The sequence below is a fragment of the Mobula hypostoma genome, chromosome 5 (genome assembly GCF_963921235.1).
Source record: "Mobula hypostoma chromosome 5, sMobHyp1.1, whole genome shotgun sequence".
Taxonomy (NCBI): domain Eukaryota; kingdom Metazoa; phylum Chordata; class Chondrichthyes; order Myliobatiformes; family Myliobatidae; genus Mobula; species Mobula hypostoma.
Window position 1 is genome coordinate 44,659,373 of NC_086101.1, and position 26,549 is coordinate 44,685,921.

The following is a 26,549-nucleotide window of genomic DNA, read 5'->3' on the forward strand; positions in this document are numbered from 1 at the left end:
ATCAAGTATAAAGAGATTGCTATTTCTGACCACTCTCCTGTACTTCTATCTTTAAATCTTCCTGGTCCTAACCCTATGAGTAGATTTTGGTGATTTAATTTAACTGATATCCAATGAGGACTTCTTAAAATTTATGGAGAATCAAATTACTTGTTTTTTTGAAGAAAATACATTGGAAGAGATGTCTAGTCTTATCATATGGGTTATTTTTAAAGCATATATCCGGGGTCAAATTATTTCTTATACTGCAAACATCATTAAAAAAGCTAACAAAGAGAGAAACAAACTAGCTAATCAGTTAAAACAACTGTACCATAAATATGTTTTGGTACCCGATCCTGAAACATATAAGAGTCATATTGAAACCAAAACTAAATATGATCTTCTTTTAACGTATCCAATTGAAAGCCAGCTTTTGAAAGATAGAAGTCAATTTTATATTCATGGAGATAAAACTGGTAAGCTACTGGCTAATCAATTGAAGCCATTTATAGCCAAGCGGCAAATTAAAGAAATATTAATGGGGACATGACAACTGACCACTTTGAAATTAATGACACTCTTAGGGAATTTTATTCCAAGTTGTATAGTTCTGACTCTATTAAGGATAATATTGCAATGAATAAATTTTTAGATCAATTAAATAATCCTAATCATTCGATAGATGATCGTAGGCAATTGGATCAACCCATTTCCCAGGAGGAAATTGCTCAGGCTATTTCAGAATTGCATTCTGGGAAATCCCCAGGATCTGATGGATTCTCAGGAGAGTTTTATAAGGCTTTTACCTCCTTGCTTATACCACACTTATGTTCTACCCTCACAGATTCCTCTAAGGTAGGAAGATTACCACGGTCTTTTTACGAAGCTTCCATTTCCCTTATTCTCAAAAAGAATAAGAATCCTACTGAATGTTCTTCGTATAGACTTATCTCTTTACTCAATTTTGATACTAAAATTTTATCTAAAGTGTTGGCTCGCAGACTTGAAAATATTATATCTTCTATAGTTTCAGATGATCAGACAGGATTTATTAAAAATTGAAGTTCCCATTTTAATATAAAGCGTTTGTTAAATGTTACGCATTCTCAATGTAAGGAAATATCAGAATGTGTGATATCTTTGGATGTAGAGAAGGCCTTTGACAGAGTTGAATGGAATTATCTATTTACATCCTTAGAAAAATTTAATTTTGGACCTAATTTTATTCATTGGATTAAATTACTTTATTTATCTCCCTCCGCTTGGGTTCTTACTAATCATCAGAATTCTAAACCCTTTAAACTCCAATGTGGAACTAGACAAGGTTGTCTTTTGGGCCCTCTGCTTTTTTGATTTCATATTAGAACCCTTAGCAATAGCTTTTCGAGAGATTACTAGTATTTTAAGGAGAGGTGCTATCTGCAAAGTGTCGCTCTCGCTGATGACTTAATGCTTTTTATATCTAATGTTACAACCTCTTACCATTTGTGTTCCGTTTACTGACTAATTTTAGTCAGTTCTCAGGATATAAATTAAATTTACATAAGAGTGAACTGTTTCCTTTAAACAATTTAATACCAACAGATATTAACCTTTTTAAAATTTTAAGAAAACCATTTACGTATTTAGGGGTAACAATTACTAAGAATTATAAACATTTATTTAAGGAAAATTTTTAACTTTAATGAATTATGTTAAAAAAAACACTTTCTAATTGGTCGCCTCTCTCTTTATCACTGATTGGCCGAATTAATTCTATCAAAGTGAATATCTTATCTAAATTTATATACTTTTTTCAAGCTGTGCCTGTTTTTATTCCTAAATCTTTTTTTTTTGACTCTTTGGATTCAATTCTTTCTTCCTATATATGGAAGAATAAAAAAACCTCATATAAGTAAAACTCACCTTCAAAAAAACAAACAGAATGGAGGCTTTGCCTTACCCAATTTTAGGTTATATTATTGGGCAGTTAATACACGAAATATTACGTTCTGGATATATTACATTAACCATGAGAATTGCTCTGTATGGGTTTCTTTGGAAGTCAACTCTGTTATGAAATTTTCCATTATTTCTTTACTTGGATCCTCGCTTCCATTATCTTTAAATAAACTAACTGACAATGTGGTGGTCAAACATACTTTGAGGATTTGGTTACAGTTTAGAAAACATTTTGTTTTACTGAGATTCTCCCTCTCGAGTCCCATCTTCTCTAATTGTTTTTTTAAACCATCTTTAATTGATCTATCTTTTAAAGAATGGGAAAGATGGGGTATTAAATGATTTCAGGATTTGTTTGATGGAGGGAATCTCTCTTCTTTTGTGCAACTTTCAATGAAATTTAACCTTTCATATACCCACTTTTTTCGATATTTACAGATAAGAGAATTTTTAAGATCTCAATTACATACATTTCCTACAAGTTCAGATAAGAATAGATACAATTGTTAATCTGAAACCCTTTGACAACGGTTCAATATCTTACATTTATGGTTTGCTGTCGGGACTGAAAAAAGCTTCTTTAGATAAAATTAAAGGATACTGGGAAAAGGATTTACAGATTTTCATATCTGAAGAGAGCTGGAAGATTATTTTAAAATTGAGTAATTCTTCAGCATTATGTGCTCGTCATTCTTTATTACAATTCAAAGTGGTACATAGAGTTCATATGTCTAAAGACAAGCTCTCTCGTTTCTACGCAGATATTTCCCCTTACTGTAAGAGATGTGCTAATGGAGTGGCCACACTAATTCATATGTTTTGGACATGTCCAAGCCTTGAAAAATTTTGGAAAGATGAACTTCAAACTTTTTCTGTACTTTTCAATGTTAGTTTTAAGCCCAGTCCTTTGACTGCCATGTTTGGTATTGTTGAGGATAGTGTAACAAAACTGAAGCCACCTAATTTGCGGGTATTGGTCTTTATGTCTCTTATGGCCAGGAGGGCGACCTTACTCAAGTGGAAGGAGGCTACTCCACCCACTTATGTTCAATGGCTATCTGATGTTATGTTATGCCTTGATCTAGAGAAGATTCGTAGTTCGATTTCTGATTCTAAACATGATTTTCTAATGTTATAATGTTATGGACCCTTTCTGAGTTATTTTCATAATCTTTGAACTGTTAACAAAGTATGGATCTGAGCCATTATTATTATAATATTATATGGTGAGGTATTTCTTTCTTTTTCTTCTCTTTTTTTTTACCAACTAGCTCATTTTGGTAGTAGGAGTAGATTTTTTAAAATAAAATAAAATTATTTTATTTTATTTCATTTCATAATTCAATCTTCTTTTTCTACATGATTGATTTGGAATATGGGATACTGTAATCATATAACTGTGATTTAAGTGTAATGTAATTCATATTACGTGTACCCTTATGAATTTTGTATTTGTATTTATGCAATTTATATAATTTTAATAAAAATATTGAAAGAGGAATCATCAGGAAGTATGGAGGAAGAACTGATCTCACTACAAAATTACTTGGAGCTGAAGCGAATGTTTAAAAACAATCGTATTAAGAATTATGGTTGCAGAAAAATTCTCTGAATGCTGTCCAGTACTGTGGAAAAAGGTTAAGATGTTCTTTATTGCCTTTCCAATATCATATTGAGTGGATTATGGTTTCAGTGTAGTCACCCAAATTCTTTCAAGGCAAGGAAACAGACAGAAAATCGCTGAACATGGGGATCGGAGACTCCTTCTGAGAGACATTCAGTCTGATGTTGAGAAGTTGGTCTCACTGCACCAAGCCCATCCATCTCACTGAATGGTGAAAATGTAGTAAAGTAGTGAAAGGTCGGATCACTAATGTATGCTCTAAAACTGTTGATGAAAATTGTTTTTACTGTAATTAAATACAAAATAGTTGTTTTGCAGCTTTAAATAAATCTGAATAATTTTTGCAATGATTTGTCAGTGATTTGAATTTGCAGTTCCTGTTTTCTTTCACTGTGCATTATAAATCAAAATTGTTTATATTGTTTTTATGTAATGGTTGGAAAGAGAGAGAAGGTTCTGGGGATGTGGTCTGGGATCCAAAGGGTCAGAAACTCAAAAAAAAACTTTGGGAACCACTGCTCTACACAGACAACACTGGAAGTCAGGATTGAACCTGAGGTCACTGTAGTGTTGAGGGAACAGCTCATCTACCTGCAGCACAATACAACAAGGATAAAATAAACTGTCTACTGCTGTTAGAGAAGAAGGCATACAAATTAGCTGCAATTCTACTGACCTGTCTATATTTCCCTCCATTGTCTTTATATGGTGAGCGTGTATTGTATTCAGAACTATATACTATATGAATTTTGATTAATTATTATATCCTCCACTACTGTTAGATAGGTAAAATCAAAACTGGAGATAGACAGCTTTCAGGTAAATTTATACCCCCATAGCTGCAGCCTGACCAGCTGAGTACGTCCAGGAGATTTCCATCATCCTCAGTTCCTTTGCAGTCAGATAGGTGCTTGTGCTTGACAAAGGCCATCTGGGAAAAAGTTTTACAGTATCCTCTTATTTACTCTGCCGCAGCAACGCTCTGCAACACCCAGAGGCAAGTGTAGCCACCATTCCTTGTATAGCCCTAGTAACAAAAGTGGTTTTCTCTGCGCTGTCTTCTCTCAGTTTTACCACGTAAAACTCCACTAACCTGGCATGCTTGGGAATACTGGAGCAGATTTCACAGAGTATCAGATGTTGTTCTTATTAATATTCCACAGTACATTTAATGCACTGCATTCACTATTTTCTCAGTGAACCTGCTGAGTTTAAAGGGAGTGCTAGAAACAGGGTCCCAGTAAGCTCAAAAGGAACAGGATTAAGAAGCAAGAAGTGAGTTTCAAAGGAGTACAGGAACCAGGGTCCCAGTGAGTGACAGGGAGCACTGGAAAGAAGGCCCAATAAACTTAAAGAAAACTTGAAAATTAGATGTCTGATGGATGACAGGGTGACAAGAACCGGGGTCCTGGAGCATGGACGGGAGTATGGAAGACATCAGATCCTCTAACTGTTGAACCATTTAGATTTGTTAATCCAAATCCTAATATGGAATATCAGAGCTTTACTATACCCGTGTCATATGGGAGTCTCAGGGGACCTAGTTTTATTCCAAAAGGAAGTCAACTCAACCCAAGAGACTTTCTCTTACAACAAGCAGATCCACCCAGAGGTGTTAATGGCAAGGTGGCAGGACGCCTTACCTATGAGCAGGAATTTTCCGATTTCCAGCAATCAGGATGACATCACACAGCTGGTGTTGCTTGAGGTAGAGCTCCATCTTGTGAAATGTCTGCTCTGCGTGATTCACGGACTGGAAGAGCTCCTCAGAGCTGCCAGCTTCCATATCGCAGTGTGGCATCAGTGGATGGCTGGATACTGACAACCTGTGGACCACAAAAGGGAGATATACTGTATATTGGTGATGTAGTATCCCAGCTTTTATAGCCTTAATCACACTTCTAGCTGATCACAGGCTGAAAGAAACCAATAGGAAAAAAACAATAGATGCCTACGGCCCTTTACACACACAGTAGAATGAAATGAGAGCGATATGTTCCTTGGAATCTTGTCCTCCTTTAACTCACACTTTTCCTTAATAAGTCTTTATCTTCTCATGACAACTCTTCTTTTGCAGCACAGCAAGAATCTTTTGGAAGTTAATTGCTTCCTATTTAAGTAAGCTTCATTGCACATAAGCGATATAAATGATTTGGCAGAAGGGAAATGCATTATTTGTTCTAGCACATAAAATTATATGAACTCCAGATATTGAGGTTTCTAGGTTTGCCACAATCTTATCCAAGTGGGACGGTAACCTAATTACATGAACAGTCAATCAAGCAAGACAAATTTTCAAACTGTATCCAAGTGCACAATACAAGGGATTATCTTATTTCTACATTACATCATCCTCTTTCAAGTGACATGGTAGGACATTTAGGAAAGCTGAGGAGTAGAGGAATCTAGGAGTCCAAGTCCACAGTTCCCTAAAAATTAGTAAACTGATATACTACTGTCACCTGTACCCAGAAGCAATAAAAATGTTTTTGCATGCCATCCATATGGATCATTTAATAGTATCAGTGCAATAATGTAGTACAAGAGAAAACAATAACAAAGTGCAGAATAAAATGTTATGGTTACAAGGAAAGTGCAGAATAGGTTGACAATAAGGTACAAAAGGCCATAACAAAGTAGAGTGTGAGCTCCAGAGTTCATCTTATCATACAACATGGGTCTATTCAATAGTTCCATAATAGAAACTGTCCTTGAACCTGGTGGAAGATTCTATCAAGGCTTTTGTGTCCTCTGGGAGGGAGAGAAGAAAGAATGCATTAGTTGGGTGAGGTCTTTGATTCTGTTAATGCCTTACAGAAGCAATAAGTGGTGTAGACAGAGTCCCTGGAGAAAAGGTTGGTTTCCATGATATACTTAGCTGTGACAACATCAGAAAATAGGCTGGTGAAGAAGAAATATGTCATGTTTATATACTAGTCCCTGACCTCTGTAGACAAGATTGAGACATATATTTCAACATTACAGAACACTGGTTAGATTTAGATTGTCGTATTGTGTTCAGTTCTTGTCACCACACTTCAGGAAGGCTGTGATTGCACTGTAGACAGTGCAAAGGTGATTCACTAGGATGTTGCCTGTTTGGAAAACGTTAATTATGGGAAGGGTTTGTTTTCATTTTCATGTATGAGGCTGAGGGATGACCTGACAGATGTAGGTACACTATAAAAGACAAAGTTAGGCTACTTAGTCAGAGTCTTTTTCCCATGATAGGAATATCAAAAATAGCCTTGAGGTGAGAGTAAGGAGCTTTAAAGGGGATCTGAGGGGATTTATGTTTTATGTAGTGGTGTGGAAGTTGAAACAAGGCAAAGGTTAACATAATGTCTGGGCAAGAAAGGTTTTTTTAAGAGAGTTTCCCTTTGCACAGTGAAAGACTGAAGCCATTTGAAATATGGAGACATGGATTAAGTGAGGGACAATTATTTAACTAACATCGAAATATCAGCAGTTGTGGATTTGTAGTTTCTATAGACTTTTACCACTTGATTTTTGAATGGTGATCTTGCAAGAAAGAACTTGAACATACATAGTCATTATTCGTCAATGCTAGTCAATTCTGTTTAGTCAATGTCTCTATTCAGACTTTAGAACAGTGTGGTGACAGGGGCCATGTTGCCTCCCTTGTGCAAAAGTAAATGAAGTGCGATTAAGGAATGAGTGTGAATTTTCAGAGTCTAGTTAACCAGTGATGACAGTGCTTCTTATCAGTAATGGGCTGTCAGAGCTGGTGCTGGAACAGATTCATTGATGATGTTTAAGAGGAACATGGACAGACCCTTAAATAGGAAAAATATATGCTCTTAATGCAAGCAAATGGATTAAGCAGATGGCCAAAAAGGTTAGTGAATGGGTTGAAGGAACCATTTCTATGAAGTACACCTCTATGACTTTATATGAGATTTTGAACACTGCTGTGTTCTGTATCTCACAGTTCAGGCGATTATTCTTCCCACCTCTGTTCATCTCTTACTTACACCTCCCCAAAACACATTAGGTGAAATTTTGAGACTTCAGAGACAGATGAGCAACAATGGTCTAATGCATGGTACAGGAGGCTTGCAGGGCTAAATGGGCAACCCTGGGCCTTGTTTTCTATGTATTACCATCTTTGTTCAGCTGACACCAGATCTATACCATCCAGTTTCTCTTAGTTTCTGTCCTCTTACAGAAATCCCATCCCTCCCCCTTCTTTGCAACTTAAAACATGTTGATTTTCTTCATGTTTTTGAGTTCTAATGAAAGGACATCAGCTCAATATGTTATCTGCATGGCTCTCCTGCTGAGTGTAAGCTGCATTTTCTGGCTTCATTTTGACATGTATCCTTTGAATCTAAACATTAATGGTTGAAACTGCCAGCAGCAGCCCACAAGACTCTGCAGTTCAAATAATAATCTACCTCCATTTGATTGAAATCACAAGGAATCACCCACATAAGTCAGAAATTAAGGAGAATTTCTTTTCCAGTTGGATATATGGATATTTAGAACTTTATTTCTCAGAGGGCATTGGAAGCAGAGTCTGCAGTTTTTTCTTAAAGCAAATAGATACTTCATAAGCAAGGTTCTCTGATAGTGTTCCTATGATGCTCCTAGGGATTTCTTATCATATTTATATTGCCATCCTTGTGCTTCTTCTCCCCTCATTGTTTACACCACAACAATGTTTGACTGACTCTTAACACATTTATTTCAAACTTGCCCCATTTCCACTTGTGTTTCCATTCTACTCATGCATGTGCTCTATCATTCAATTGAATCATGGCCAATCCTTTATCTTAGTACTATATTCCTGCTTTCTCCACATACCCCTTGATGCCTTTTGTGTTTAGAAATCCATCTATCACTTTCTTAAATATATTCCAACACATCACAGTTTCTCATTCTGTATTTAAAAGATCAAAATCAGATCCAGGTGTGAGTTGCCTGAAGGTAATTTCAGAGGCTTTGGCTTTTTATTACCTTTACAAAATGTTTTATTCCAGACTGATTTTATCATATTCACTCACTGTTGGGTAGTACTTGCTTCTAATCAATTGAAGATTACTATTCTGAGTCTCACATGGCAATGGGATACCAAACGACAAAGACCGACTGGTCTGCAATTGCATTAGAAGATATGATGGTTTTATTATGGTCAGGTGTTTATGCCATGTAAGAATCACATCAGGTCTGGTAACTGAATAAACACAATTTACTTTATTATACCTCTTGTACAGAATTTTTATTACTGTTTGCAGAAATTCAATTTACAAACCTGTTCATTGTCCTATGAAAAGCAAACTGTTTCCTATAGCAGAATGTGCTGTGGCTGGAGGATAGCAATTTAAGCTGACTGGCAAAGAACCAAGATGCATTTTTTAAGCTACAATTTGTTATGATCTACCATGAAGATTCAATAGCAATGATCTAAGGGGAACGTGGTAAACACATTCATAGGGAAAATCAACAATGTCTTGGAAAACAGACAAGAGATTGAGCTCTATTAGAGGCCCCTACACAGATCACAGGAGCATAATGTGCTAAATAGCCTACACTTAAGATCATAAAACCATATGATAAAGCAATGGAATTAGGCCTTTTGGCCCATCAAGTCTACTCTGCCATTTCATCATGGCTGATCCATTTTCACTCTCAGTCCCAGTCTCCTGCCTTTCCGCCCCCCCCTCATCCTTTTATACCCTCAAAAAGGGGTTTGAGGCGAGATGAAGGAGGTTTAATGGGGAATCTACCAACCTCTGCTTTAAATATACCCAATGACTTGCCCTCCACAGCCGGCTGTATCAATAAATTCCACAGATTCCCCACTCTCTGGCTTAAGTTGTGTTAACCTGCAGTTCAATGATACTGAAAATGATTAGCTATTATTAAATGTTATGTGCTGTTATGTTACTTCCTAAGTCCACCCTTAAGAATGATATCCTGTGACCAGCTGCTCTCTCTATATGTAGGAAGATACATTGTTCACGTTTAATGTAGCCGAATTATTCTTTTGTTTAATAAAACACTTTATAGATCTTTTTTTTTCAGTATGTTAGATAGTAATAGTGGTAAGTTCTTTTTGGCACTATCCATTTTTCTCCACAAATCTGGGTATGTACATTCTTCCCGTGACCAAGTGGGTTTCCTCTGTGCGCTTCGGTTTCCTCCCAAAGACATACCAGTGGTAGAGTAATTGGTCATTGTAAATTGTTCCATGAATATGCTCAGGTTAAATCAGGGGTTGCTTGGCAGCATGGCTTGAAGGGCCAGAAAGGCTTATTCTGTGCTCTATCTCAATAAATAAATAAACAAACTGAACAAAGACAGTAAATTAATAACCAAAACGTATATGATAGGGATCTTCAAATTTAACTGATAAACATTGAAAATAAAACACATTGGAAAGCCATTCTGGCAAATCAATCAAATCTGTCTCAAACAGAATTTACATTTTCAATCATATTTCTTTATGAATAGTGCACATATTCCTGAAAATGCTCAGACAGGCATCTGACCAATCTCAATCAAGTGAGGGGAATGGTATACAGTAATAACAAAACATAGGAGGAATAACTGGGTAGAAGTGAGGGAATAAATCAAAGCATTCATGATTTCAGGAAAATTTTGCAAAGGAATAATAAACTGTCAGTTGATTTGCACTGGGGCACTGGTAAGGAGGACAGCGTTAAGACTTTGGTAACACTGGAAAAGAGCCTCTGAACTTAAAAGACCACAACCCTTCTCTGAGAACAGAAACAGAGTTGATGATTCAGATTGAAGGTGTCTTGTCCCAATCCTTTATCCCAATAAAGGGTTTTTGACCCGAAACAATAATTCAGAGCTCTGGTCTGCTGAGTATTTCTGGCATTTTTCTTTTATTTTCAATTTTCAACATTTGCAGTCTTTTATTATTATTTTCACTTTTAGATTTAGTACAATTACGTAGACCATAAGTCCATAAGATATAGGAGCGGAAGTAGGCCATTCAGTCCATCGAGTCTGCTCCATCATTCAATAATGGGCTGATCCATTTCATCCAGTCATCCCCACTCCCCTCTTTCACCCCATACCCTTTGATGCCCTGGCTAATCAAGAACCTATCTATCTCTGCCTTAAATACACTCAATGACTGTCCTCTACAGCTGCTTGTGGCAACAAATTCCACAGATTTACCACCCTCTGACTAAAGCAATTTCTCTGTATCTCAGTTCTAAAAGGTAGTCCTTCGATCCTGAAGTCGGGTCCTCTTTGTCCTAGAATCCCCTACCATGGGAAATAACTTTGCCAAATCTAATCTGTTCAGGCCTTTTAACAGTTGGAATGTTTCCATGAATTCCCCCCTCATTCTCCTGAACTCCAGGAAATACAGCCCAAGAGCTGCCTGACATTCTTCATACAATAACCCTCTAATTCCTGGAATCATTCTCGTGAATCTTCTCTGAACCTTCTCCAATGTCAATATATCCTTTCTAAAATAAGGAGCCCAAAACTGCACACAATACTTCAAGTGTGGTCTCACGAGTGCCTTATAGAGCCTCAACATCACATCCCAGAACTTATGTTCTACACCTCTAGAAATGAATGCCAACATTGCATTCGCCTTCTTCACAACCGACACAACCTGCAGGTTAACCTGTAGGGTATCTTGCACAAGGACTCCCCAAGTCTCTTTGCATCTCTGCATTTTGAATTCTCTCCCCATCTTAATAATAGTCTGCCCATTTATTTCTTCCACCAAAGTGCATGACCATACACTTTCCAACATTGTATTTCATTAGCCACTTCTTTGCCCATTCCCCTGAACTATCTAAGTCTCGCTGCAGGCTCCCTATTTCCTCAACACTACCCACTCCTCCACCTACATTTGTATCATCGGCAGATTTAGCCACAAGTCCCTTAATGCCGTAGTCCAAATCATTGACATACATCATAAAAATTAACGGTCCCAACACCAACCCCTGTGGAGCTCCACTGGTAACTGGCAGCCAACCAGAATAGAATCCCTTTATTCTCATCTCTGTATTCTGTTGATCAGCCAATGCTCCACCCATGCTAGTAACTTCCCTGTAATTCCATGGGCTCTTATCTTGCTAAGCAGCCTCATGTGTGGCACCTTGTCAAAAGCCTTCTGGAAATTCAAGTGCACTACATCTACTGCATCTCCTTTGTCTACCTGGCTTGTAATTTCCTCAAAGAATTGCAGTAGGTTTGTCAGGCAGGATCTTTCTTTCAGGAAGCCATGCTGGCTTTGGCTCATCTTGTCAGGTGCCTCCAAGTATGCCATAATCTCAACCCTAACAATCGATTCCAACAACTTCCCAACTACTTATGTCAGGCTATCAGGTCTATAGTTTCCTTTCTGCTGCCTCCCACCCTTCTTAAACAGCAGAATAACATTTGCAATTTTCCAGTCATCCGTTACAATGCCAGAATCTATCGATTCTTGAAAGATCATCGATAACAACTCCGCGAACTCTTCAGCTACTTCCTTCAGAACCCAAGGGTGCATTCCATCAGGTCCAAGAGATTTATCCACCTTCAGACCATTAAGCTTCCTGAGCACCTTCTCAGTCGTAATTTTCACTGTACAAACTTCACTTCCCTGACACTCTTGAATGCCTGGTATACTGAAGACTTCTTCCACTGTGAAGATTGATGCAAAATACGCATTCAGTTCCTCTGCCATCTCAGCATCTCTCATTCCAATATCTCCAGTGTCATTTTGTATTGGTCCTATATCTACCCTTGACTCCCTTTTACCCTTTATATACTTAGAAATGCTTCTAGTACTTTATTTTATATTAGTCGCCAGCTTCCTCTCATAATTCATTTTTTCCTTCTGAATGATCTTCTTAGTTTCCTTCTGCAAGTTTTTAAAAGCTCCCCAATCCTCTATCTTCCCACTACCTCTGGCTTCCTCGTATTCCCTCTCATTTGCTTTGACTTTGGCTCTGACTTCACTTGTTAGCCACGGTACTGTCCTTCTTCCCTTTGAAAATTTCTTCTTATTTGGAATATATCTGCCTTGCACTTCCCTCATTTTTCACAGAAACTCCAGCCATTGCTGCTCTGCTGTCCTTCCTGCAAATGTTCCTTTCCAGTCAACTTCGGCCCCTCTCATGCCATTGTAATTTCCTTTATTCCACTGAAATATTGACACATTAGATTTTATTTTCCCTCTCAAATTTCAGAGTGAACTCGATCATTTTGTGATCACTGTTCCCTCAGGATTCCTTAACCTTAAACTCTCTTATTACCTCTGGATCATTGCACAACACCCAATCCAGCACAGCGATCCTCTAGTGGGTTCACCAACAAGCTGTTCTAAAAAGCCATCTCTTAGATATTCTACAAATTCTCTCTCTTGAGGTCCAGTACTGACCTAGTTTTCCCAATCCACTTTCATGTTAAAATCTCTAATGATTATCATGACTGTGCCTTTTCTTTCTCCTGCTGTAATTTGTAATCCACATCCCGGCTGCTGTTTGGAGGCCTGTATACAACTGCCATTAGGGTTCTTTTACTCTTGCCATTTCTTAACTCAATCCATAGAGACTTTACACCTTCTAATCCTATGTCATCTCTTTCCAATGATTTAATATTATTTCTTATACACAGAGGCACACCACCCCCTCTGCCAACTAACTTATCTTTCCGATACACTGTATATCCTTGGACGTTCAGCTCCCAATGGCAGCCATCCTTTAGCCAAGTTTCAGAGATGGCCACATTGTCATATTTGCCAATCTGTAGCTGAATGTCAAGATTGTCCATTTTATTTCTTATGCCACGTGCATTCAAATACAACACTCTCAGTCCAGTATTCGTTGCTTTCTGTTTTAACTCTGTTGCCCTGTATCTCATGCCACTGGCTTTGATTAAGCCTCATCTCCTGCCTGTTCTTTCTATAATTGGGATACAAGTAATTGCAAACACAGTACTAAGGATGCTAAAGCATGGAAAGTGTGTACCTCTGATAAGCTACTGAGAAAGATCTTAGGCTCCAGCAGTACTGTGAGTGAAAGGCTTGTTGGAATTAGCAGGGCGCGGGTATGGGATTTGGTTCACACGAGATTACTTCTATGGCAGGGATATTGATTTCTCCTTCCAGTAATATTTTCCCTCTGTCTCCCTCTTCTTCTATTCCACACTCTGGCCTTTTATCTCTTCTCACTTGCCTGTCACTTTCCCCTGGGTCCCCTCCTTCTTCCTTTTCTCCTCTATCAGATTTCTTCTTCTCCAGCATTTTATCTTTCACTTGTAACCTTCTAGCTAGCTTCCTTCCGCACCCCACACCCCCACCTTTTTATTCTGGCATACCCTCCCTTCCTTTACAGCCCTGAAGCAGGGTCTTGGCCTGAAACATCAACTGTTTATTCATTTCCAAAGATGCTGTCTGAACTGCTGAGTTCCTCCAGGTGTGGGGGGGGGGGGGGAGAGGTGTGTATGTGTGTTTGTGTGTGTGTGTATCTGTGTGTGTCTGTCTGTCTGTCTTACTTCTATGTTAAATCTACAGTTTTAAATTAGTAATGAACAAATCATTGTCAAACAATTTAAGAGAAAGAACCCTTGAACGGAATCAGATTAGGCAGATCTTGAAGAAAGGATTTTAAAACCAAGTAGAATTGAAAACTTCAGTGACGTAGCAGAAAGTGACATTGAGCTGACAGTTGGCACTCCTGCTGACAAAATTGATTTTGGAAAACAGGAGACAAAGAACATGAGGAAGAGATTTTCCACGAGATACTTGGAAGAGAATACTGACACATTTTACTAGGTCGCTGGCTGGATTAGAGAGTATGTTTGAGGAAAGGTTGAGAAAGCTAGGTGTTTTCTCTTTGAAGTGAAGTAGGATGAGTGGTGACTTGGTTGAGGTGTTTAAGATGACAAAAGGAATAGGTAGGTAGGCAGCACCTTTTTTTCCCAGGGAAGAAATGGCTAATATGAAAGGGCATAATTTTAAGGTGATTGGAGGAAAGTATAAGGGGATGTCAGAAGTAGGTCTTTTACACAGAGTAATGGGTGTGTGGAATGTGCTGCCAAGGATTGTGATAGAGGCAGATACAAAATGGATATGTAGAATTCTCCTAGATAAGCTCATAGATAAAAAAAGAGATCTATGTGGGAGGTAAGCTTGCAATAGGCTAAAATGTTGGCGCAACGTCAAAGGCCAAAGAGTCTGTATTGTATTCTGTTTGTTACTGGTGGGATCCACGGCCATTTCTGATCTAACAAACAAGGGAAGCAAACTTCTGCTCCATCTGAGTAAAGTGTGCAGACTACTGAGCTGACTGATGAAGGAAGGGGTTGGATATTGCTGGACAAACACCTGTGAAACAAACTCTACAAGGGATGGTGGTCACTACAAAGCCACAGCTATAGTACTTCAAAAGAGCAGAAAATGCAGAGAGATGCTTCTCTGCATTTTCTGCTGTTTTGAAATTGATTATCAGCTACACAATACTCTCAGAATATCAGCAATCCATGCTGATCCAATACCAAGTAAGTCATAAATTAATAAAAAATCTGATTTTAATGAATTTATTAGCTGTTTCAATATATGAATCATTTATGGATTTTTAAAATACACATGCTCATTTGTATCCTTCTGCACTCATAGCAAGATACAGTATAGAAACGAGGCCTTCGGCCCATTCACTTCATTCTGATGATTAGATTAGATCATCACCCATTTATAACAAACATACACAGATCGCACTTTTTTATTCTCTCCTCCCTCCTACCCTAGATTCTGTTACTCATTTACACAGTAGGGGTAATTTACAGTGGTCAATTAACTTACCAACCTGCATGTCTGTGTGGTGTAGGAAGAATTAAATAAGTTATCATCAGTTTCAGATCACCATTGCCCTATGAATCCCTCAGTATTTCTCTATGGATTCTTGAAGAAATGGTCATTTTGAAAGCAAAATGACAATAAAGCTCAATGCTTAGTTATTCTGCAGCATCTTAAGTATTAAATTAATTCAGCCTGAAAAAAAGCGATACTTTCCAAAACCAGCTGAATATGTTTCAAAATGTATACTATCTAAAAAATCTGTTTGTTTCTCCGATCACCTACAAAATAATCATAACAGTTTCTATAGCTGTTTATAGACTATCAGTTTCATCTTATAGATGTGTTTTCTTTCCTGTGATCAGTTCAAATATGAAAATATTTGCCTGCACTTCATAAGAATGAGAGCTTGCTTAATTTAAAGATTTAGCTCCCTTTTCAATAAAACTTCGGGTAATTTAACTGATGGATCAATGAGCCAGTTCAGTGTACGATGAACTCTCAAAATCAAATTGGAAAACTTGGACTGAGAGTTGTCTATTTTATTTCAAAGTGGACCATTTGTTAAATAAACTTCAAGTGTGGAAAAAGATTAAAGCAGAAATGGACAATAGCAGAGGCCATTTAGTCAGTGTTTATGGTCCTAATGGACCTTCTCCCACTGACTTATCTGATCCTGTGAATGTAACCTTCCATTCCTGTCTCCTTCATCTATCTTCTCCGCTCAATGGTTTATGATCAAACTGAGTAGATGAATGGAAGGCTGTGAGTTTAATGGTAAATGTTGATGCTTACTGTGATAAATCATGAAAGAATTGAGGCTTAGGGACAAAGAGGTATAAACAAAAGAAATTCAGTGGTATAACACACGCTTTTCAAATGCTACAGCTTGAATGATGTACAAAGTAAATCCCAGAATGTAATTGATCTTATAGTGTGTTGTACTCAACAATTTTAGAGCACCTGTTTCTAAGAATACAACAAATTGACTTACAAAACCTCTATGGCAATAATATCAATGTCTGATGTTGCTACTAACACATTGAAATACTTAGACCCATAAAAGAAATAATCATTGCACAGAGAGCCCCAACAGAAGGATGTTGGTCTTGTGGTCCACAGTGGAACATGTTCTCAGGTACTTTGCAAGTAATCCTACAGTTTTCACTCACTACCCAAAGAAATCCAGCTGTGACGTCACAGGTTGGTGTCTAATACATCTGGGACTGTGGAATTTGCAGGCAGTTATCAGGTGTAATCACACAAAAGATTCATGAGTCATGAAGTGAACAGAGAGCACAGCGCATTAAAAAAACACAAGGATCGCTTAAACTGTTCCGTCATTAGAAAGATTAGAGTGATAGAGTCTTCGAGATACAACACAGAAACTGGACCTTCGACCCAACTCATCTCTGTCAACCAAGGTGAATATCAAGCTAGTTAAGTTTGCTTGCATTTGACCCGGATGCTTTGCAACATTTTCTATCCATATATTTGTCTAAGTGTACTTGTAACGTTGCAGTTGTACCACCTTTACAGCTCGTTCTCCACATCCACCACCCTCAGTGTTAAAAGGTTTCTCCTCAGGTCCTTTTTAAATCTTTCCCTCCTCACCTTAACTTTAAGTCCTCTAATTGGTAATTGTCACATAATACCAAGATACAGTGAAAATCTGTTGTTTGCAAAGCCATCCAGACTGATCATTCTATATAGAAGTACATTGAGGCAGTGGAAAAGGGGGGAAAAAATGGAGAATATAGCACTATTGTTATGAAGCAAGTGCAGTGTAGGTAGACAAGGAAAGTGCAAGGGCTATGACAAGGTGGACTGAGTGATCAAGAGTTCAAATATATCGTACAAGAAGTGGGACAAAAACTGCCGTTGATCCTGGTGGTTTCTGTTCGATTGAGTCTGGTGGTACGTGTCCTAGCTCTAGTTTTAGACTTCCCTACTCTGAGAAATAAAACTGAACAACAGAAGAGATCCCCACATGCTTTTACATAATTTTTTCTGGACACCCTCAGCCTCCTACATTCAAGGGTGGAAAGACCCAGCCTATCTAACCTCTCATAACTACGCAATGATTAATGAGACAATCTTAACAACAGATACAAACAAAATAATAGAAGTATGAAGAGTATAAGGTCTTGAAAAGGTTCATGTTGTTACAGGCCAAGTATCAAATCGAACCACAGAACTAGAACAAGGAAAAGGTAATGGGAACCCTTCTGTCAGTCAAACAGTCAGGCAGCTCTGAAAGGACCAGTGTGTTTATCCATGTACAAATACTGGGGCTTTCATTTGTCTCAGGGCACTCATCTTCACTCTGATGTCTGTAAATAAATTAATGCTCCTTTGGAATACGTAGGCCCCTCCTTCACATGTTCTACCAGTCTATTGTTGCCAGTACAATCTTCCATGTGGTGGTGTGCTGAGGCATTGGCAGCAATACAGGCTTAATAAACTGCTGGCTGAAAGGCTGGCTCTGTTATAAGAGTTGAACTGGAGGCTGTGGTAGAATAAAGGATCCTACAGAAAATCCTGGCTATTCTGGGCAATTTTTCTCATCCTCTGCATGCCACCTTGGCTGAACAGGGGAGCACTTTTAGAAATAGGCTAAGACAACTGCACTGCTCCAAAGAGCACTGTATAAGGTCATTCTTACCCTCGACCAAAAATTGTACAAGTGTGTATACAGGAAAAAACTGAAAATGCTGGAAATAGTCAGCAGGTCAGGCAGCATCTGCAGAGAAAGAAAAAAAAATGCTTTAGGTCTATAACCTTGTGTGGTAAACCATGCATATTGGTTGTAACTGGGTTACCTGTCTGGACACGCCCCTCTGCTGACTGCTCCTGTGGCTCCTCCCACAGACCCCTGAATAAAGGCGACTGTGCCACTGCTCCTCCCTCAGTCCAGGACAGACACAGAATGGACGAGGACCCAGTTTATTGTTAATAAAAGCCTTTCAGTATTTACTCCACTTCCAGTCTTTTGGAGTAATTGATAGTGCATCAATTTTATTAACCGTAATCTTAAGGCATGGAACACATTCTGAGACACAACAAGTTAGACCCCGACCCGCAAATACCTGAAGCCGGAAACGCTTTCGAACTCTGGCTGGCCTGCTTCGAATCATACCCGGAGGAGATTGAAGCTGCGAAGCACAGAGTTCTCCTCTCCAGGGTCAGTCCACGGGTCTACTCAATGATTAGAGACCAGCCGAGCTATGACGGCGCGATGAGCGCCCTCAGAAGACAATACCTGCGGCCAGTAAACACCGTCTATGTGCGACATCGCTTAGCGACACGGTAGCAGCAGCCCGGAGAGTTGAGCGCTGAGTTCATCCAGGCCCTAGAGACACTCGTGCGGGCCTGCGATTGCCAGGGACTGACGGGAGCTCCTAGTAAGAGACGCCTTCATCACAGGGACCAGGTCACTGTATGTGCGCCAGCGGCTGCTGGAACACGCCAATCTAACCTTATGTTCGGCGATTGAGCTGGCCGACATGAAGACCTTTGCCACCCGGGGGTCACCTGGCTTTTCCACTTCATGAAAGCCCAGAACCTGCCTTACTCCCTTGAGGAGATAAGGACGATGACCAGGGACTGCCAAGTCTGCTCAGAGCGCAAACCACACTTCTACCGACCCGAAAAGGCACAACTAATCAAGGCCACCCGCCCCTTTGAGTGACTGAGTGTCGACTTTAAGGGCCCCCTTCCCTCCACTGACTGCAATGTGTACTTTCTTAACGTAATCGATGAGTACTGGCGGTTACCCTTTGCTATCCCCTGCCCCAATACCACTGCCACATCAGTCATAAAAGCCCTGCGCAAGTTCTTCACTCTGTTCGGATACCCATGCTATATCCACAGTGACAGAGGGTTCTCATTTATGAGTGACGAGCTGCGCCAATACCTGCTGGCTAGGGGAATTGCAACCAGTAGGACCACGAGCTATAATCCCCGGGGAATGGACAGGTGGAGAAGGAGAACGCCACGGTGTGGAAGGCCACACTCTTAGCCCTCAGGTCAAAGGGACTGCCGGTCTCCCGCTGGCAGGAGGTCCTTCCCGAGGCACTCCACTGCATCCGCTCCCAATGCACGGCCACCAATGCCACCCCTCATGAGCGACTCTTTTCTTTTCCCAGGAAGTCGACCACAGGAACCACCCTACCAACTTGGCTGACATCCCCGAGGCCAGTGCTGCTCCGGAAACATGCGAGGAGCAATAAATACTCCCCGATGGCCGAGAGGGTTCACTTACTTCATGTGAACCCCCAGTTTGCCTATGTGGTTTTACCTGATGGGTGGGAGGACACGGTCTCTATTCCGTGACCTGGCTCCCGCAGGAGCTCCGGGCCCCTACCCTGAACACTCCATGGTAACTATTAACTCTGCACCTACTGATATATATATACCCACGAGACACCGCGCACTCCAAGCCCTACAGACACACCACATTACACTCCCATACCGGGTGCGACGCACACGCACGAGGGATTACCGACGCCTAACGTGCTGGCACCTGAAGTCAGGCCGGAGCCAGCACAACCGCCATCGCCGGTGCAATCACCACCGGTGCTACGTAGATCACAGCGACGGACTCGACAACCTGATAAACTTGACCTGTAAGTATACTTGTTTTTAAATATTGTCAGTCACTTCACCCCGCGGGACTCTCTTTTTTAAAAAGGAGGGGTGAATGTGGTAAACCAGGTATGTAGGTTGTAACTTGGTTACCTGTCTGGACACTCTTCTCTGCTGACTACTCCTGTGGCTCCTCTCACAGGCCCCTGAATAAAGGCAATTGTGCCACTGCTCCTCCTCTCAGTCCAGGACAGACACAGTATGGACGAGGACCCATTTTACTGTTAATAAAAGCCTTTCAGTATTTACTCTACTTCCAGTCTTTTGGAGTAATTGATAGTGCATCACCTTGCCTCAGAACCAATCAGCGAAAATGTTCTTCACTTGAAACAATTATTCAGCTTTATTCTGCACAGTTGCTCTAGACCTGTTGAGTATTTCAAGTATCCGTGGGGAAGGAACTGAATTTTGGTTTCAAGTAGATGACCTCTTGGTATATTTACTTTGGGCAGTATTATGGTGTCTAAGAGGAACTCTGAAAAACATTGGCTGATCTTCAAGTGTCAAAATATCATAGGACAGACAATGTATTTTGATGTATTGCCAACTTTATGTGATAAATGCACAATCTGATAACATACATACACTGAAGTCTGCTTCTGAAATCCAGTTCTACTCACCTGAATGCAATCAAATTTCAGAAGTGAAGTTTATTACTTATGTATTGCTACAGTATTCCTTCAGCAAATAATAGCTTCAGGACTTTCAAGTTCTTGATGTCAACATCATTAAGGAGAGATTTGAGTCGCCTGGAACTACACTCATTGGAATTCAGGAGAATGAGAGGGAATTTTAATATATATATCTAAAACAATTAAAAGGGATAGATAAGGCAGAGATAGGAAATTTGTTTCCACTGGAGAGTGAGACTATACCTAAGGGGAACAGCCTCAAGATTCAGGGGAGATTTAGGAGGAACTTCTTTGCACAGAGAATAGTGAATCTGTGTAATTCACTGCACAGGGAAGCAGTAGAGGCTACCTTATTAAATATGTTTAAGAAGACAGTTAGATTTTTGCAAAGTCTAATCAAGGGTCATGGGAAAGGCAGGTAGATGGATTTGAACTCACAGTCAGATCTGTTACAATCTTATTAAATGGGTAAGCAGGCTAGGTGGGTAAGATAGCCGACACCTGCTCCCATTTCTTATGCTCTTTTGGTATGGCATCGTGGGCCCAACACATCAATGCAATCATGTAAAGGGATGTGAGTGTCTCTACTTTATTAGGGATATGAAGAGATTTGGTTTGTCACCAAAGACTCATAGATATTTCTATAGATTTATGGTGGAGAGCATTCTGACTGGCTGCATCCACAGCCTGGTATGGAAGCTCCAATGCAGAGAAACGCAAGAGACTGCACAGGGTTGTAGTCTCAGCCAGTTTGATCACAGGCACAATCCTCCCCATCAAGAAGTCAGCATCCATCACTAAGGACCATCACTATCCAGGACATACCCTCTTCTCTCATCATTACAGTACCATCAGGGAGAAGGGTACAGGAGTCTGAAGGCACTCACTTAATGACTCAGGAATAGCTTCTTCCCCTCCTCCATCAGATTTCTGAATGGTCCATGAACCCCAATTTGGTATTCCTTTATTTTTTGCAGAATTTATTTAGCTTTGTAATTCATAGTAGCTTTTTATCTCCTGGCACTACACTACTGCGACAAAACAACAATTTTCACATCAAGTAAGTCAGTGATAATGAACCTAATTCTGATGGCATGGCTTATGAATTTCTACTCATTGTAATATAGAGTAACAATGCTGAAATGTTACTAAATAAATTTTTAATATCTTATTAATTTTCATTCTCCCATATTATTTATCAGATGGTTGTTTCCACTGAGGAACCACATTTCAAAGTCTCACATACGGCAATTAAGGAGACAGCTTTGAATGCCAGATATTAATGTGTTTACAGGATGGATATGCTTTAACAGCTCGGCTAATCTAGAGTACAGCATGCCAGTACTTCAGTTAGTCTTTTGAAACACATAGTATAAACTAACTTATAAATAGGATGCTAATTTGTGAAGTGATTCTGCTCATATTTACATAAGATTTATTGACTGTTAAAAAGAATGCACACATTTTTATGTTTCTGTTCAAAACAAATAAGATGCCCATTCTATTTATTTATTTACTGAGATACAGTGTGGAACAGGCCCTTCGAGCCAACCTGCCCAGCAATCCCCAATTTAACCCTAGCCTCCTATACGCTGTGCTCAGGAATAGTGTGGGACAATCTGCATTTCAAATCAGGTTACGATGCTTTGAAGTTGTGACATGCTTAGCAAGTATTAACTAGCTAATTGTAACTTTATCTTATATCACTGCTCACTTGCTGTTCAAGTGGTTGAACCTAATAGCTGGCAGTCCACTCTTTTCAAGGGGTCTCTGAGTAGTTCTACACAAAATAAAATCCTCAATCACCTATTAGGCTACAGTAATCAATTTCCAAGAGGCAAATTCTCCATCCGGAATCCCCCAGCATTATTTCTAAAATAATAACATCTAGCTCTTATCGCACCCTTTCTGTTTTCTTTCTAAAGCAGGGGTTTCCAACCTGGGGTCCACAGACTCCCTGCTTAATGGCATTAGTCCATGGCATGATAAAGGTTGGAAACTCCTGTTGTAAAGTGCATGGATTTGCAGCATATTACAAACAAGCCTCTGCCTTTGCATTTCATCAGGGAGACTTCTCTGCTGTATTATGAATTGCAATTCTATCACCAACTTGTGTATTCACTATACACCTCCATCTGTAGGGGAAAAAAAAAACATTATTTTCTGCTTCTTGTACTTTTATACCTATGCTTCCTCCATGCCTTTAAACCGGTTGGCCATCATGGCATAGAACAGTTACTGCTGCACATTGGTTTGGTCAACATTTTGACCATCCGTCCATTATGACTTGATGTCAAATAAGCACTCAAGTATTAGCAACAGGAGAAGGGGAATGCATCCTTCAAACCTGCTCTACCATTTATCAAGATGTTGGCTAATCTTCTTTCTCAGCACCATTTACGTAAGACTTTTTCTTTAATATTTGGATACCTATCCACTTCTGTTTAGAAGGAACTCAGTGACTAAACCTCCCTGGACCTTCATCATCCAGGACATGCCCTCTTTTCAATGCTGCTATCAGCCAGGAGGTACAGCCGCCTGAAGTACCACAATCCAAGTTTCAACAACAGTTTCATCCACAGTGCCATCAGACTCTTGAACTGACCGAAAATACCTCAGCCTATAGTTCTTCCTCTCTCTCTCTGTCTCAACCTGTACTAATGTTGCTCTGTTTACTTCATTTATCTTATCATGTAAGTTACATACAATATGTAATAATTTAACTTTATGTTTGCATCATATTGTGCTGCTGCCACAAAAAGCTATTTTTACAGCAGTGTGCCTTGAAAATTATTCAGCCCCCATAACTATTTCACATTTTACTGTTACATTTTCTAAATTTAAAAATATTGAAGTAGGATTTGTAAGCTGATCTACAAAATATTGTGCATCGTGACAAATCAAAAAAACCTGTCAACAATTTACTAAACATTAAAAACCAAAATTGAGAGGCTGAAAAAGTATTCATCCCCTTGTAATTACTACGCTAACTTTCCTCAGGTGCAGTATATTTCCTCATCGACTCGTCCAATGTTTCGATGTAGACAATTGGAGGATCACCTGAATAAATACCCCATCTCTCTGAAAGGTCCAAAATTATGGAAGGTTTTCTACAGACCAAACCACAATGAAGACAAATAAGCAATAAAGGCAATCAGGGAAATGATAATAGAGAAGAACAAATTTGGCGAAGGATGCAAGACCATCTTAAAGGCATTGAACATACCTCGGAGCTCAGTACAGCCATCATGAAAAAGTGGAAAACATATGAAACCACAGCCACATTGCCTATGTCAGGCTACCCCTCTGAACATAATTGGCAGAGAAGACGAAATATAGGGTGTTGTTCCTCCATCGCAACAGGAGAGGAGGGCATGGACTGACATGTCAGAATGGGAATGGGAAGTGGAATTAAAATCAATAGCCACTGGGAGATCCTGTTCCTTCTGGTGGATGGAGCATAGATGCTCGGCAAAACTGTCGCCCAATCTACCTTCGGTCTCCAGGAGGCTACACCAGGAGCACCAGACACAGTATACAACCCCAGCAGACTCACAGGTGAAGTGTCGCCTCTCCTGGAAGGACTGTTTCGGGCCCTGAATGGTAGTGAGGGAGTAGGTGTAGGGGCAGGTGTAGCACTTGACCCACTTGCTCAGAGCTCAGCGCAGTCCATGTGAAAAAATTGAAAATTATGAAACTACAGCCACACTGTCTAGGGCAAGCTGCCCTGTTAAACTAAGTCACCGGGGAGGAATGGCAGTTGTATCAGAGGTCATTGTGATGCCAACAGTCTTTCTGAGTGAGCTGTAGAAGTTAGTGGCTGCTACTGGAGATGAAATTCATGGCTCCTCAATTTCAAAGGCCTTGCACAAATAAGGTATTTATGGAAAGGCCAAAAAAAAACCTGGCTAAAAAAAAGGCAACTCCTTGCCCATAAAATCTTTGCAGAGTCACTTAGAAGATAGTGTAAAGATGTGAAAGAAAGTTATGTGGTCAAATAAGGCTAAAGTGAAATTTTTTGGCCTCAACACTGAGCCAAATGGCGTAAATCCAACACTACACGTCAGCTAAGGTAACACTATCATTACATTAAAGAATATCTCATGAAGCAGGGGCTGGAAATCTGGTCAGAATTGCTTGGAAGATGAATGTTGCTAAATACAGAGATATCTTGGATAAAAACGTGCAGACCTCTGACAGAAAACTTAAGCTTGGGAGGAAGTTCATCATTGAGCAAGACAATAACCCAAAGCACTCTGCCAGATCAACCATGGAGTGGCTTCAGATGAAGAAAGTTGATGGCCTTGAGCAACTTAGTCAGAGTCCTGACCCTTACATGGCTGAACATCTCTGGCAAGACCTCAAGATTGCTGCTACCACTACCCCCCAACTAACCTGCCACGGCTTGAGCAAATTTACAAGGAGGAATTGGCAAATCTTGCTCCATCACATTGTGCAAAGCTAAGAGAATTATCCAAAAGGACTGCTGACTATAGTAGCTGCAAGAGCTGGTTCAACTAAGAAATGTGCAAAGGGGATGAATACTTTTGAATAGCTGACATTTCCTAGTCGTAATATTCATTTAAGTGAATAAAAGACTGTATATGGTGACAGAGGAGGGAGGAGAAGATGGCGGCACGACGCAGCTCGCAGTGGCCACTCCGGTGGTGATGTCTGTTATTTGTCAAGTAGGGTACCATGCACAATCCTGATTTGATGAAGACGGATGTGAGAGCACGGAGGAACACCTGGTGAAACTTCTGAAATGCCTGCTTCGCTGCTGCTGCTTCTGTGTGGTCCAGAATTGCCAGAGGGGTAGGCCCTGAGTCCTTGGATTTGCTTGTTGCTCAGCAGCCGGTGCGGGGTTGAAGAGCTCGGCAGAGGATGGTGCTCGGAAAGGCTGTGTCGGAGGGGCTGGTCGGAGGCTCGAAGTTTTCGGACGGGCTCGAAGTTTTCGGACGGACTCAAAGTCCGCTGCGGTCGGGTGCTTCCAATAGTGCTGCATTGGCAAGTTTGCGGTGCTTAGAGGTTCATGGCAGGGAGAGTTTCTCCCTTCTGCCGCCTGCGTGAGATGATGAGGCTATCAAGACTTTGAGACTATTTTTTTTCCGTGCCCATGGTCTGCTTTTTATCAAATTATGGTATTACTTTGCACTGTTGTAACTACAAGTTATAATTATGTGGTTTTATAAGTTTTAGTCTTGGTTTGTCCTGTGTTTTTCTTGTGATATCATTCTGGCAGAACGTTGTATCATTTTTTAATGCATGCATTTCTAAATGACAATAAACGAGGATTGAGTGTCCTCATAATCTAATTTAATCTATATGTACGTTGATTACAAATTTCTTTTGAACTTTGAAATTTAAATGGCCCATGTTAAAAAAAATGTGTGTAATAATCACCTCCCCCATATGTATGTGAATGAGGGGTGTTTTGCCCTGGGTCAGAATGCCCAGTCTGTTTTGTGCTTGCCCTACTGGTGTCAGGAGTGGGATTAGAAATTGACCACGAGGTTAAAGAGCTAAAATGTCAGATAGAGCACCTTAAGATCCAGGGAATAAGTCCAGGGACCAGGCAGTGTGCCTCATCCGCTTCCCCAGGCATGGCTCCCGAAGACAGGATGCCGAACCGGACAGAGGACCTGGGAACCAAGTATCGTGCCAACCCAGGGAACCCTGATGGGGTGAGCGTACCTAGGCTCCCCAACTCGGGGGACACGGCAGAGCACATCACCTACCTCCCTCTTGCGGAACCCAAGATACCACAGCCATGGGAGGACGGGTAATATGGCAGGCACCCAACAGGAAGACCAACGGGCCTCAGCACTTAACGCCACAAGGTCTACCCTGAGGCTAACCAGATACACTGGTGCCGGCTGCCTGGAGCCTTACCTGGCGCAAATCAAACCTGCCACATGGCACAATG

At 40.2% G+C, this 26,549-nt stretch overlaps 1 protein-coding gene across 1 annotated transcript in view; it reads right to left on the bottom strand.

The window, feature by feature from the left end:
* The window catches only part of LOC134346195 (kelch-like protein 1), a 462,134-nt gene that overhangs the window by 256,088 nt on the left and 179,497 nt on the right, over positions 1–26,549 (bottom strand). The window contains exon 2 of the mRNA XM_063047509.1: positions 5,191–5,373. Coding sequence (XP_062903579.1) covers positions 5,191–5,373 — 183 coding nt within the window. The remainder of the gene's footprint in view (positions 1–5,190; positions 5,374–26,549) is intronic.